This window comes from Pipistrellus hanaki (assembly GCF_964339955.1).
Source record: "Pipistrellus hanaki genome assembly, chromosome: 12".
In the NCBI taxonomy this organism is placed as follows: Eukaryota; Metazoa; Chordata; class Mammalia; order Chiroptera; family Vespertilionidae; genus Pipistrellus; species Pipistrellus hanaki.
Window position 1 is genome coordinate 4418306 of NC_140514.1, and position 12990 is coordinate 4431295.

Sequence of the window (12990 nt, forward strand, 5' to 3'; positions counted from 1 at the left end):
GGTGAGATTCCTATGCAGACAAAGAAAACACTTTTAACTCCCAATCGTTATCCTATATAATAAAAGCCGAATATGCTAAGTGTCCAACAGTACGACCAGTCGCTATGACGCGCACTGACCACCTGGGGCAGACACTCTGACAGGTAGGTTAGCTTGCTGCTGGGGTCCAGCCAATTGGAACTGGGCGAGATGGGCCAGACACGCCCTGGAGCCCTCCTGCAGTCCCTCCCTGCACTGGTGGGGTCCCTCAGCCTGGCTTGTGCCCTCTTGCAATCTGGGACTCCTCGGGGGGATGGCAGAGAGCTGGTTTCGGCCTGATCCCTGCAGGTGAGGCCGAGGGACCCCACAGGTGCATGAATCAGTGCACCGGGCCTCTAGTTTCTAGTATAAAAGACCCCAAATCAAAAATTCTAATAGAGGACTTTATTACTTTTGACAAATTCACTTTTTTCTTATATTTTTCCTGAAACAACTATTGGCACATTTGTTAGGTAGTCACTCCATGCAAAAACCTAGCAATCATCATCCTCAATTCTTCTTTCTCTTATATTGAAATAACACGTATCATTGATTTTGTCCTAAATATCTCTCTTAATCTGTTCCTTACTATCTATAATGCAAATGCTATTTTTGCAGAGTAATTTATGATGTCATGCCTCCATGCAGTTTGCAGATAAAATTCTATTTGCCTAGAAGGCAATTAACAAACTCATCAGTTAGAAGACCAATCATTTTCCTCTCTCCTCTGATTTCTTCACTAACCTACCTCCTAACATTTAGTTACTCCCTTATCTCAACTGCAACTATACCTTGTAACCCAATTTTATCAAAGCTGACTAAGAATAAGTTAGGGAATATGTATATACTTAGAAATACAGTGGGCAGCCAGTAGCTAGTCAAGAGTCCAGTTTAGGTATTTTGCCTTGAGAGGTTTACTAGGGTCGTTAAGGAAAACTATCACAGCTCATGAAGAAATCTCTGAAGCACAATGAACAATGAGCACCAAAGTTCTTCCTTAATGCCTCCCTCTTTATTTGTCTAGGTCTGGCACCATTTCCCTTATCAGCATAATTCCTATGCCACACTACATCTAATTCACTGTACTGACTCCCACAACAGACCTCAAGGCAGAGAGTATCTCTCTTGTTTATTTACCTGAAGAGAACTAAGTGGCCCGATGCAATCTGATATATCAGTAGTATAGACATGGTTAACATAAAAATGTTTTAATTCTTTGTGACCTTGCACATGATTAAGCAAAACCAGGAGCAGTATTTAATTACCGAAGCCTTACCTGTGTCGTACATCATACATGTCATTCCGAAACTCAGAAACTATTATCTGTGGCCGTGAGGTCCCCGGTAAATAAAACTTTCTCATCAGTGCCTGAAGGACTCTTTCATCAGAATGGTTATGGCAACAATAAGCTTGCAGAAGTCCCTTTAAGCAAGACTCAATAGCCAAAGCAAGTTCAGGATCCCGAAGATGAATGCAAGCTCCTAAAAGTGAGACAAAATCATTAAAGGCCCATAAATACTTGTTTTTAAGTATTAGTGTAACTATCTTTCTAAAATAGTTAATATGATGTTAAAATATTCTCATAGAAAGCAGCTTAAATGATATTACAAAAATTACTTTAACTGAATGGGAAATGCCACATTAAAGTTAGTTTATTTATTCATTCAGGAAAAAAAATCAGATTTAATTATGTTCCTAAGTTCTCTTTCTTTTGACTATTTTATGCTTTAAAGATACAAAAGCAAAGTTATAAACTTTACGGTAACTCATCACTATTTCTTAAAATGTGTACAATTAAAATTCACACATAACTATATAGCTCCTTGATAATAGTTTTAAAATTAGTTTCAATAGACCCACTCCTGAAAATAAAACCTTATTTCTAATGTTTATTATATCCTAACTAAATGGTGACAAATACCTAAGGGGCCTACAGGTTTATAGGTAAAGTGCCCACGTCTATAAGCATCATCTATTGCTTCCAGAAGAGCTGGAACATGAGGGCCAAATCGTTTCAGTCGATCAGTTTTACTATCTCTCAGGTCTTTCAGTTGCCTCTGATTATAGCTCAGTGTTTGCTTCACATCTAATTCTTCTCTCCTAAAATATAAAGGTGAAGAACAGAGCAGACATGTGACACAATTACATAGATATATTCACCCGTTCCCCCTAACACCTGCATACCAATGACAGACCCCGCTACCCTAAAATCTAAAAGCAGACAGATGTCTTTATTTAAAAATACTTGTGCAACAATGGGGACTAGAAATCCCAGAAGTTATTCAACTCTAAGAGTATAAGAAAAGTCTCAAAAAATGATTTTAAAAGGTCCCTAATTATGTAGAACGAAAACCCCCATTTTTTCTTACTTTATATGAAGAGCAACACTATGTGATTTTCAAGTAATTGAAAAAATAATTGTAAGCATGTTGAAACTTACCTAATTCTAGTATGTTCTTCTTTGTCCTTTTCTATGGCTTGTTGAAACTGCTCCATCTCTTGATTGACAGAAATTTCTTGATCCTGTAAGGCCTTTACTCTGTCTTTTAACCAAGTTATTTTTTTTTGCCTTTCCAACCGCTCAGGTTCCAAAGACTGATCGGCACTAACAGTAAATAATCAAAAGTGGAAAATGTTAAATGAAAAACCTAACATTAAAAAAACATAAAGCAATGTGATAAAACCCTTTGACAATAATACAGAAAATACAGTACTCCATTTCACCTAGACTACTTTATTACAAAATGAAGGAACCATAAAAATCACAAAATAGCTACTTTACCTTTTTTTTAGTTCTTCAATTCTTTTGCAAAGCTGCTCATCATCTTTCTTTAATGCTCTATACTCATCCAGGGAACGGCTATATACAATCTAACGAAAAATTAAACACACTTCAGTAAAACAAAAACAAATAAATATCCCATTCAAGTCCACTTTACCAAGTCTTCAAATTAGTGGCTGAATATAAGCAGAAATATATATTTAAAATAAAAATGAACAAATGAAAACATATTTTAAAGTCTTAAAGCAACAGAGATTTCAACACAATGACAAAACCTCTACTTGTAAAAATAAATGAAGAGTATTTATATTTGACATATATATGACAGTTTTTAATATCCCAGATTGGACAATTCTCACTTCGGCTTCGTGATAGGCTCTTTTCTTAGCAGTAACATCTGCTTTCAATGCCATGCATTCTGGTGCTCGTGCATTTGTTTCTTCACTAATCTTTTCCAGTTTATCTTGAATATCCTTGTATTTGTTTTCTGCTTCATTAAGTCTGACCTTTAAAAAAATAACATTGTTGGCATATGTTTTATTTTTCTTCAATAAATAGAAATGTTAAAAATTATACATAGTTCACACCCCAATAATAACTTTAATTTCACTGATTAACTAAACTCCAGATATCAGGCAAGCAAATATAATTATAAAATACTAAAATATAATTAAATTCTAATTCCATGTTTCCAACAAATATGTTATATTCTGGGTATACAAAGATGCTGTAACAACTGTCTTCAAGTAACACAATTAAAGAAAGATAGATACAATTCAGAAGAGAAATAGGCATGCATATTACTCAACAGCTTGAATAGATTAATGCTGAAGTCAGGTATGCCTATTTATAATTGTGGAAGCAACAGAAGAAACCCATAGCTTTGCCAGGAAGAAATAGGCATGTCTTCAAAGCAGGAATAGCATTTGAGCTGAGGCTAGAAAAATTTAATAAAAATGTACCAGGAGAAAAGCTGAGGAAAGATGTTAGAGGTTGAGGGAGAAGCATGTGGAAAGGGATTGATAACCATTTAGGAGTTAGAAATATTTCTGGAGATTAAACTGAGAAGGTAGTGGAGGAAGATGAGATGACGAAGTACAAGGGTCTTGAATTCCACAGTGATCAGCTTACAGCTTAACCCTCTAGAAAACTGGCAGCAAGATCTGGCCAAATCTGTATATCAATAGTAAGTCACTTTGGGAGCCAAGAAAGGTAGGTTGGAGAGGAAAATTAAAGAAAACGATTTCAGTAAGAAGTTAACAGAGGCCAGAATGGGGCACTGAAAATAGAATGGATTAGAAGTGGCAAATATGAGAACAATTTAGATCAGGAATCAGCAAACTTTTTCTGGAAAGAGCCAGATAGTGTATGCCTCAGAATTTGTGAGTCATTGTCTCTCACAGCTAGTCAACAGACATGCTAAGTTTAAAGTTTCTGGAGCAGGTTATATAAAGCTGTGAAAACAAAATTTGAATCAGTGCTCAGGATAAACGTTTGAATTGGAAATAGAGATTAGGTAATGGTCAGTATTGGGATATTTAGGAAGCATTACAGAGAATGATAACCAAGTTCTATTATTAAAACATGGTATAATCTGTATGCTTTTTTAATAAAAACTGAAGTTGGCCTATGTGTTATACATACAAAAATCTCATATATTTTCAGTTTTAAATTAAGTTGCACAAGTTTAAAGTCTGCTTTAGACACTATTCAGAATAGTCCTTCTATAATCAACAACTGAGCATATATTACAGGAAAGTTTTTATATAAGACAGAGGGTGAAGGACATAAATATAAAATTAGGTCAGTGATTTACCACTTACTACATAAAGTGCCCAAATAGTTAAAGTGGAGCAAACAAATACAGAAGCAAATTTTACCCAGCCTCAAGATTTTCCTTTTCCTATTTGGAAAAAAAAGGGTGAGTACCTAGTACAGACTGGATTCCATTTCTAGGATTGGTGAATACCTAAAGAGGGGAGTAACTGAAAAGTTTTCCACATGAGAAGCTAAGAAAGATAGAGAAAAATATAGTGGAAATTTCAGAATAATCTCTCTAAAATGAGTATGTGAGGTGAGAGTAGGTGGGATTGAACTTCCATTTTTTACCTGAAGAGGAAGTAATAAACTCAGCCCAGAGATCACCAAGAAAATGTACAACCTGTAGCATTTCTATTATTTTTCATACTCATCTATTACCTTTAATAGCTTAATGTCAGAACCCTTAAAAAGAAAAAAAAAACATAACTGTTTAACTTGGAGGCACAGAAAAAACCAAGGTAGAGAAGATGATATCCAGTTACATCTAAGCTAGTGGGCCAGCCACTACTAAGAAGTATACAATACTCAGCCACACTGAGTAAGGGGGTTGGAATGTGGGGTTGGAGTATCCCACATAGAAAGAAAAGGCTAGGAACCCTAGTTCTGGCATAATACTGTGTGGAATTCTGCAGTGCTTGCTACACACCCTTGTGAACATACTAAAATTCCACTGACCTGTAAATTTTGCATGGGTGAATTATATGGTATATGAACTATATCTCAATAAAGCTGTTTAAAAACGAATGGAGCATGGCTGGTATGGCTCTGATCTATGAATCAGGAAGTCACGGTTCGATTCCCGATCAGGGCACATGCCTGGGTTGTGGGCTCAATCCCAGTGTGGGGTGTGCAGGAGGCAGCCCATCAATGATTCTCTATCATCATTGATGTTTCTTTCTCTCTCCCCCTCTCCCTTCCTCTCTGAAATCAATAAAAATATCTTAAAACACACACACACACAAAGAAACGAATGGAAAGGTGAGAATAAAGAGTGGGATCTGCTGTGTATTAAAAAGTCTATGTGGCTGAAACCGGTTTGGCTCAGTGAATAGAGTGTCGATCTGTGTACTGAAAGGTCCCGGGTTCGATTCCGATCAAGGGCATGTACCTTGGTTGCGGGCACATCCCCAGTAGGGGGTGTGCAAGAGGCAGCTGATCGATGTCTCTCTCTCATCGATGTTTCTAACTCTCTATCCCCCTCTTCCTCTCTGTAAAAAATCAATAAAATATATATATATTTTAAAAAGTTCATGTGGAGTATCCCAACAGTAAATAACTACCTTTATGTACCACTCAACCAATTTCTATCTCTAGACCCAAGTGGAAGACAGTTTTTTTGAATCTTAGCTGATCATATCCAAATAGTCCTCTTTTTAAAAGTATTGCCACAATACTCCTTGAACAAAAGTTTAGGTCAGCTTCACTTGAGTAACAAATTTAAATTAGGTAAATATAGAGGTTGGAACTGCAACTTTTGTAATAATAGTCTAATATCAGCAATCTCATATGATTCAACGTACTAAATCTGCATAAAAATAGTAATTACCTGCTGTTCTTCCATTTTCCTTTCAAGTCTAGCAGCACGATCTTCTCCAATTTTGATATTATCTCTGATAGCATTCAGTTGTTTTTCAATTTCATTGACCTAAAAAGAAATTATATAGCAAATCACTAAGTGTAACCAAATATACTCTGATAATACAAAGTATATGTGAATAAATAATTAAGTGAAAATTACCACTGCCCAAGCCATTTCATGTTTCAAGCCTTCTAAGTTAGTCTTCATTGTACTTAAACCAGCAATTATTTGAAAACGTTCTTCTTTCTCTAAACACTGGCGTTTCAGTTCAACAAGTCGCTTTAAAAAAAAAAAAAGGATATATTTCTTACTAACATCAAAGAGACAAGACTTTTCACAAATATATTTCTTTTTATACACTGTCTAAAAAAGTACTACAAAAAATAAAAGTATTTTTGATTCCTTGGTACTTTTTACTAGATACAGCAATTTTGTTAATTTTTGTACTATAAAAATGGCCAAATAAAGGGTTAAGACAACACAAGTATAGACAAATCACAAAACAGTTTACCATTTTCTCTCTATTCCATATCTGATGCCCAGACTAATATGTGTTTTGGGCAAAGCACACTCAGCAACCATTCTCAACACATTGGAAGACCCGGAAGAAATTTATTTCCAAAAATCAACTAAGGTATAATTTCCTTAGCCAAGTCCTTTCTTATTAATGAATAAGTAAAATCATCAAACCAATAATAAGTATGACGTCAGAACAGCTTCTGAAGTGGCTCCTAGACTTTATGTTCTATACACCTGGATAGACGCCTCTCCCCTTCATCCATGCTTACACATTCACTGTTCATTTTACTGTGCTTCCCTAGCCAAGGCACTTTCCCATTCTCCAGGGTTATTTCAATCCACCATTACTCTTCAACCCTCATACTCTCCACCACACTAATCTCTCATTCAATCTCCCGCCTCCTACTTCAGAGAATGTAGTAGTCATTAGAGACAATTCCCTCCAGCTCCACACCTCCTTACCTACACATCTCAATCAGTCACCTCCTCCACCTGCTACAGAAGAGGTGGCTTCTTTATCCTTAAGTCCAGTTCCATCGCTTGCCTACAGTTTGGATTCAACCATCCCCTTCTGCCTTCTCAGATCTATATGAAATTTATTTTTCATGGCATCTTTTTACATTCATTTCCACTTCACCCTCTTCACTGAATCCTTCCCTTAATCATATTTTACTCTCTACTCATTTACCTTTCCCACTTACAAACAAAACCACCACTATCCATTCCTGGGAACACCTCCTCTCCTAAAGTCTCCTCTTTCATTCATGTCTCTTGAAAAGAATCTCTATCTCTTGCATTTCCTCACATTGTCAGCCCCGTGAATCTGTCTATTTCGCCACTACTGAAACTCCTATCTCGCCACAGACGTCTCCGGAGACCATGTCACTAAATACAGTTGAGTATTTGTCCATCTGTGTGGTGTCTGTCCCCTCAGTACAGTGGTGACCACTTTCTTCTCATATTCTCTCTTCCCTTAGTTTCTGTGACTCCCACAAGCACTTATTTCTCAGGGCTCCAGGCCGGCCTGGGCCCACTTTCTTCTTCTCAGTCTCAGACATTATATATGGCTTAGATCAGCGGTCGCCAACTAGTGGTCCGAGGACCTCTGGTGGTCCGTGAGGTCCAAAAGGTTGGCGACCGCAGGCTTAGATACCAACAATATACTGACTACTCCCAAACTATTACTGAGGCCAGGCTTGACTTCTGTGTGCCTAACTCATATATCCAACTTCCCACTTTACATTTGTACTTAGATACTTTATAAGCAGCCCAAAATTAATTTGTTCAAAATAGAATTCATCATCTTTCTTAAAGAAAAAAGGAAGAAAGAAAAAAGTAAGGGAGGAAGGGAGAGAAGGAGGGAGCGAGGAAGGAAGACTGGTTCCCAAGTTTCCTATCTTAAGAAACTCTACAGCTGGGGTGTCCTTCTGTCACCCTTGCTGTCTCTTCTGTCTCAACTTTACTCCTCCAGGTACTATATAACATCTGCCCAAATCATTCCAAAACTCTTCTCTCCATTACAACTGCCACCACCCTAGTTTATGTCATTATCACCTCTTTAATGAAGATAACACCATCTTTATTGATCTCTCCACATCTATTCCTTCTGCACAAAAATATGGGGCATTTAATGAATTAGAAAAAAAAAAGTTCTTATTAAGTGCACATTTTGCATACAGAACTCTGCTACATGATATAGAGAAGTACTTCTTAAACTTCATAATCAAAATATCTTTAAATGTTGATGGCAAAGTATACCATGAGGAAAGTGGGTATTTAACCCCAGGCTATCTCAAGAAAAGTTTTTCAAAGTCCTGATTTTTTACATAATAAATGTAACATATACTAAGTACATTTAAATAAATATGCAAGCATTTCCTTTCCCCATTAATAATATTGATATTCCAAGAAAAGTGTGCTATGTTAATGCTGTGGTTTACAGTACATCCACATATACCAAGTTTGAAAGATGATGTGGGAAATAAAAATAAATATGCTCACCCCTACTTTTGGAGTTTTCACCAATTGTTCATATATTAAGACTACATATGTAAGATACTGCCCTGTCTAATTATAGTGTAACAGAGAAAGTAATATGTGTACATACCCATTATTACAAAACAGAAAGTAAAGGCTAGTAAATCCCTAAATATAAAAACCACACTTCATAGGGTACTTTGAAAACATTACTTTCATATAGACAGATATATAAACATATAAATGTATATAATTTTATAACATTTATACTTATAGAAATTTGACTGATCTCAAAAATAACTACATTAAATGTTTACAAACCTCTTCTCCTTGACTTATCTGTTCCTTTGTTCTTTCTTTTGTTTCCATTATGTATGAATAATCTTCCTTCATTTGTTCGAGTTGGGTTGCTTTCATGAAAAACTATCAACAACAAGGAAAACACAATTAAGAATTTGAAAATTTCCATGGAACTAAAAAAAAAAAAAAAAAAAAAAAAAAAATTTGGCTCCAAAATTTTTAGACCAATTATGTAAACAAGACAAGAAAAACATATGCAAGCAAATACATAAACACAAAAGAACTTGTCTTATTTCAGATCCAAAATGTACTTAACCTACTATGTTCATATCTACATGTTCATTTGCAAAAGTTCTTAAAACTCCATGAAAGAAAACGCTTTTGCTAGTATAGTAATACCATTTTTAAAGCTTATTTCACTGATTCCCATTCTTTAAGCAAAAATGGGAACAGAGCCGGGACCGGTTTGGCTCAGTGGATAGAACGTCGGCCTGCGGACTGAAAGGTCCCGGGTTCGATTCCGGGCAAGGGCATGTACCTTCGTTGCGGGCACATCCCCAGTAGGGGGTGTGCAAGAGGCAGCTGATCGATGATTTTCTCTCATCGGTGTTTCTAACTCTCTATCCCTCTCTCTTCCTCTCTGTGAAAAATCAATAAAATATATATATATATTAAAAAAAAAAAAATGGAAACAGAGAACACATCGGTATGTTTGATCTTAGTACACTGTAAATTTTTAGAAAAGGAAATACTTAAACCCATTCAAAAGTTACAATGTAAATTTTAGTAGTAGCCACAATTTTGTAAGCTTCTTGAGATTTAAACAATTTAAGGTATAAAAATTAATATTCAGACAAAACTAAGAAATATGATTTCTTATGTTTGGCATATAAAACAAATTCATAGACATAGACAACAGTATGATGCTCACCAGAGGGAAAAGGAAGGGCAGGTAGTAAAGGATGAAGGGAAGGCAAACATAAGGTGCTAGCAAATGATTTGACTTTGGGTGGGTGGTGGGCACACAATGAAATATACACATCACGTACCATAGAAATATACATTTGAAACCTATATGGCTCTACTAACCAATGTCACCTCAATGAATTTAATAAAAACTTAAAAAAAAAGTTATTACGATATGTCGTTAATCATTCCTTTGTATATTTCCTTAAAGATTAATTTTAGAAAATAATAACCCATTCTACCTCAGAATTAAAAGCCAAAAAGTGGACCAAGAACTTACCAAAAGATTAACATTTCTGGTAGTGTTAATTTATTATCTTACTTAACAATTTCCTAAATGATTCCTTGTAATATTTACTTTAAATAGGTGGCTTATTAAAAAACCCTCAATATTTACTGTGGAAACAAGAATTGTGTTCAGAATATATGCTTAACCTATGAATGTGTTCTTTTATTAAGTTCACGTTTACTTGGTGTTCCTTACTTTGTACTTGTCTCCCTCATTTTTAGACTGTAAAAACTGCTTGCTCATCTCTTGTGTTAAAACAGAAACAGGATTATCCACCTGAAAAAAGTAAACAAGCAAACAAAAGGTTATTTTTGAATACGTCAATTTAATGCCTTAAAGATAAACAAATTGAATATATACAATACAATTGACTTATGGTTATATCAAGCAGGCTAAGTATTAGCCAATGGTTAAAGCATTAGGGCAAATATACAAAGAAGAATGTTATAATAGAGAGAAAATGTTTCAATATTTCATGATACTGAAATATATACTACAGTCAAAATTAAACATTCTGCTATTACAGGAGGGCACAATTATAAGAATTCTCTGAAGAAGTGTTTTTACCAGAAAGTTTTCATTTCTTTCATCTGTTTTATGGAATACCACTCCTAGCTACTCTTAACTACTGGACAGGAGCCGGGAAAGCCGGAGCGTGGGATTCAGCTGACTGGAGACCTGGTTTGGGCTGTTCCTACCCTCCTATGTAGACTTGGGCAACTTAGTTTCTCTAAATACAAAAAGGTCCAGGTCAGTTTCTTTTTAATCAGAATTATGGTAAGTATTGTTTCTTTCTCTCCCAGCAGTTTTTCAGAGTTCCCATTTGTTGTTATTCCTTCATGAAGACATTATAAAAGAAATGGAAATGCTGGAGTCATTTCTATCTTTTGGAGTGAGGAGTAATTTTAAATAAGCCGTTGCTTGGATTCAACCACCTTTGGCTAACAAGTTAAAGTACAGCTAAGGTAATAATATAAAGTATATTAACAGTTCAAATTATAGTAAAAAAAAAACTTAAAAAAAAAATTACTTGTTTCAAAAAGATTCAGGGTCTTATACTTTATACTCCTGGTACTAGTAACAAAGCAACTGGTATATTAGAAAATGGTCCTGATCCTAAACGATAGAATATGTAGGGCCAGTATAAAAGAGAAAAGTTTTAAACCCCTTCATTCTACCATCTGTAAAATACCAACTTAGCAGTTACCTGTATATTAAAATGATCAAGAATTGCAATCAGCTCTTCTTTCCTAGTAGAAACCACGGTGCCTAGTTTTAGGAAAGACAAAATAACCAGACTGTTTCTAGGGCAATAATACAGAGAAAAACTGAGCAGATATTCACGCTAATCAGGACTCAAGTACCCACAGAGGGAGAGCACAGATGCGGCGATTGTGCTTCTCTCCTTCCGCAGCTCAACGTTTTCTGTTCCTTCTCATCTCTGGCTCCCAAAATTCTTAACACTCCCTTCCTTTTTATGTCCTCTCCCACCTTTTGCTAATCAACTCTTTCTCATGTGATGGAAACTATGGTGCTGAAAGAGGGTTTGCAGAGGAGAACAAAATGGCATAGCGTATTTCAAACAAACCCAAATTCTGCCAATCGTGGTTTTGTTGTAGAATGTCCGGTGGTACAAGTATGTATAATATTGGTATGCATGTATGCATGTATGTATACATACATGCAGCCAAGGGACCATCTTACAAGAGGTTTCAAGAACTAAGTAGTGCCCTTACCATAAATACCAGCATAATCACTTAACTCTTTTAAACTAGATGTTTACTAATATTTTATATGAAATGAAAGAACTCATAACAAACCTGTTTCGCTTTTCAGCTTATAAGACCGACTGCCATCCATGCTGATGTGCTGCTGCACCACTATGGAGTTTCCATACACATTCGCTCTGTAGGCGTCATCTCCTCTGTTCCTCAATGTTATTGAGATGTCTGCTGAGCTAAAGCAACAAGGTTAAGTACATGAAGGTACAGGAAGGTACAGTGCAATTACAGTACTAGATTACTAAACTTTCAAAACTTCCAAGTAATTTGGCTAATTCATTTGGAAAGTTACTGTATACCAGATATCACACCTAATAAAAAAATTAAAATCAAGAATAAGGGAAGCTTTATAAAAAAAAAATTGACTATCTAATACAGAAACAATTTGTTAAATAGTAACAGCACACATGCTTCAGAAACAATGACACTCATTTCCTCACACCCTTGTCATCAGGAGAAAGGGATGTGCACAGGCAATCAGGTAGGGAAGATGCGGGAGGTGGCATAGAGGAGAAGAACAGCAAGGGCCTGAAGAACCGGAGAGACTACTTGCCTAGAGGCAAAGGCGCAGAGAAAACCAGAGACAGAAGGCACTCGGTTCTGAGGTCTCTCATTTCTGGTCATTTATGAGACCGAATTCTACTTCCTCTTGGAAACTTCCAAGATTCCCTGCATCTTTACAACAAATCTCCTTTTCAAAAACACCCCTGAATGGGTTGGTGTATGTGTTTTCTTTTATTCAGAAACGAGAGGCCTGGTGCATGAAAACTCATGCACTGGAGTGGGGGGGGGGGGGGTCCCTCAGCCCGCTCTCATAGTCTGGGAGCCCTCAGGGGTGGGAGGGGACCCAGCAACCAGGGGAAGGTGATGCTCCATCACACCTCTGCTGCTGCCACTGCTGGCAGCGCAAGCCTCCGCCAGCCCTGATTACCTGAGCCTCAGGCGACCCTGGGAGACT

At 36.4% G+C, this 12990-nt stretch overlaps 1 protein-coding gene across 1 annotated transcript in view; it reads right to left on the minus strand.

Moving 5' to 3' along the window:
- The window catches only part of SMC6 (structural maintenance of chromosomes 6), a 50174-nt gene that overhangs the window by 22485 nt on the left and 14699 nt on the right, over positions 1-12990 (minus strand). Inside the window, exons 5-15 of the mRNA XM_084900389.1 lie at positions 12072-12208; positions 11459-11520; positions 10447-10527; positions 9018-9119; positions 6360-6479; positions 6168-6266; positions 3160-3306; positions 2801-2889; positions 2459-2623; positions 1940-2118; positions 1295-1499 (exon numbers count right to left, since the gene is read on the minus strand). Of these exons, the coding sequence (XP_084756515.1) occupies positions 1295-1499; positions 1940-2118; positions 2459-2623; positions 2801-2889; positions 3160-3306; positions 6168-6266; positions 6360-6479; positions 9018-9119; positions 10447-10527; positions 11459-11520; positions 12072-12208 (1386 nt within the window). The remainder of the gene's footprint in view (positions 1-1294; positions 1500-1939; positions 2119-2458; positions 2624-2800; positions 2890-3159; positions 3307-6167; positions 6267-6359; positions 6480-9017; positions 9120-10446; positions 10528-11458; positions 11521-12071; positions 12209-12990) is intronic.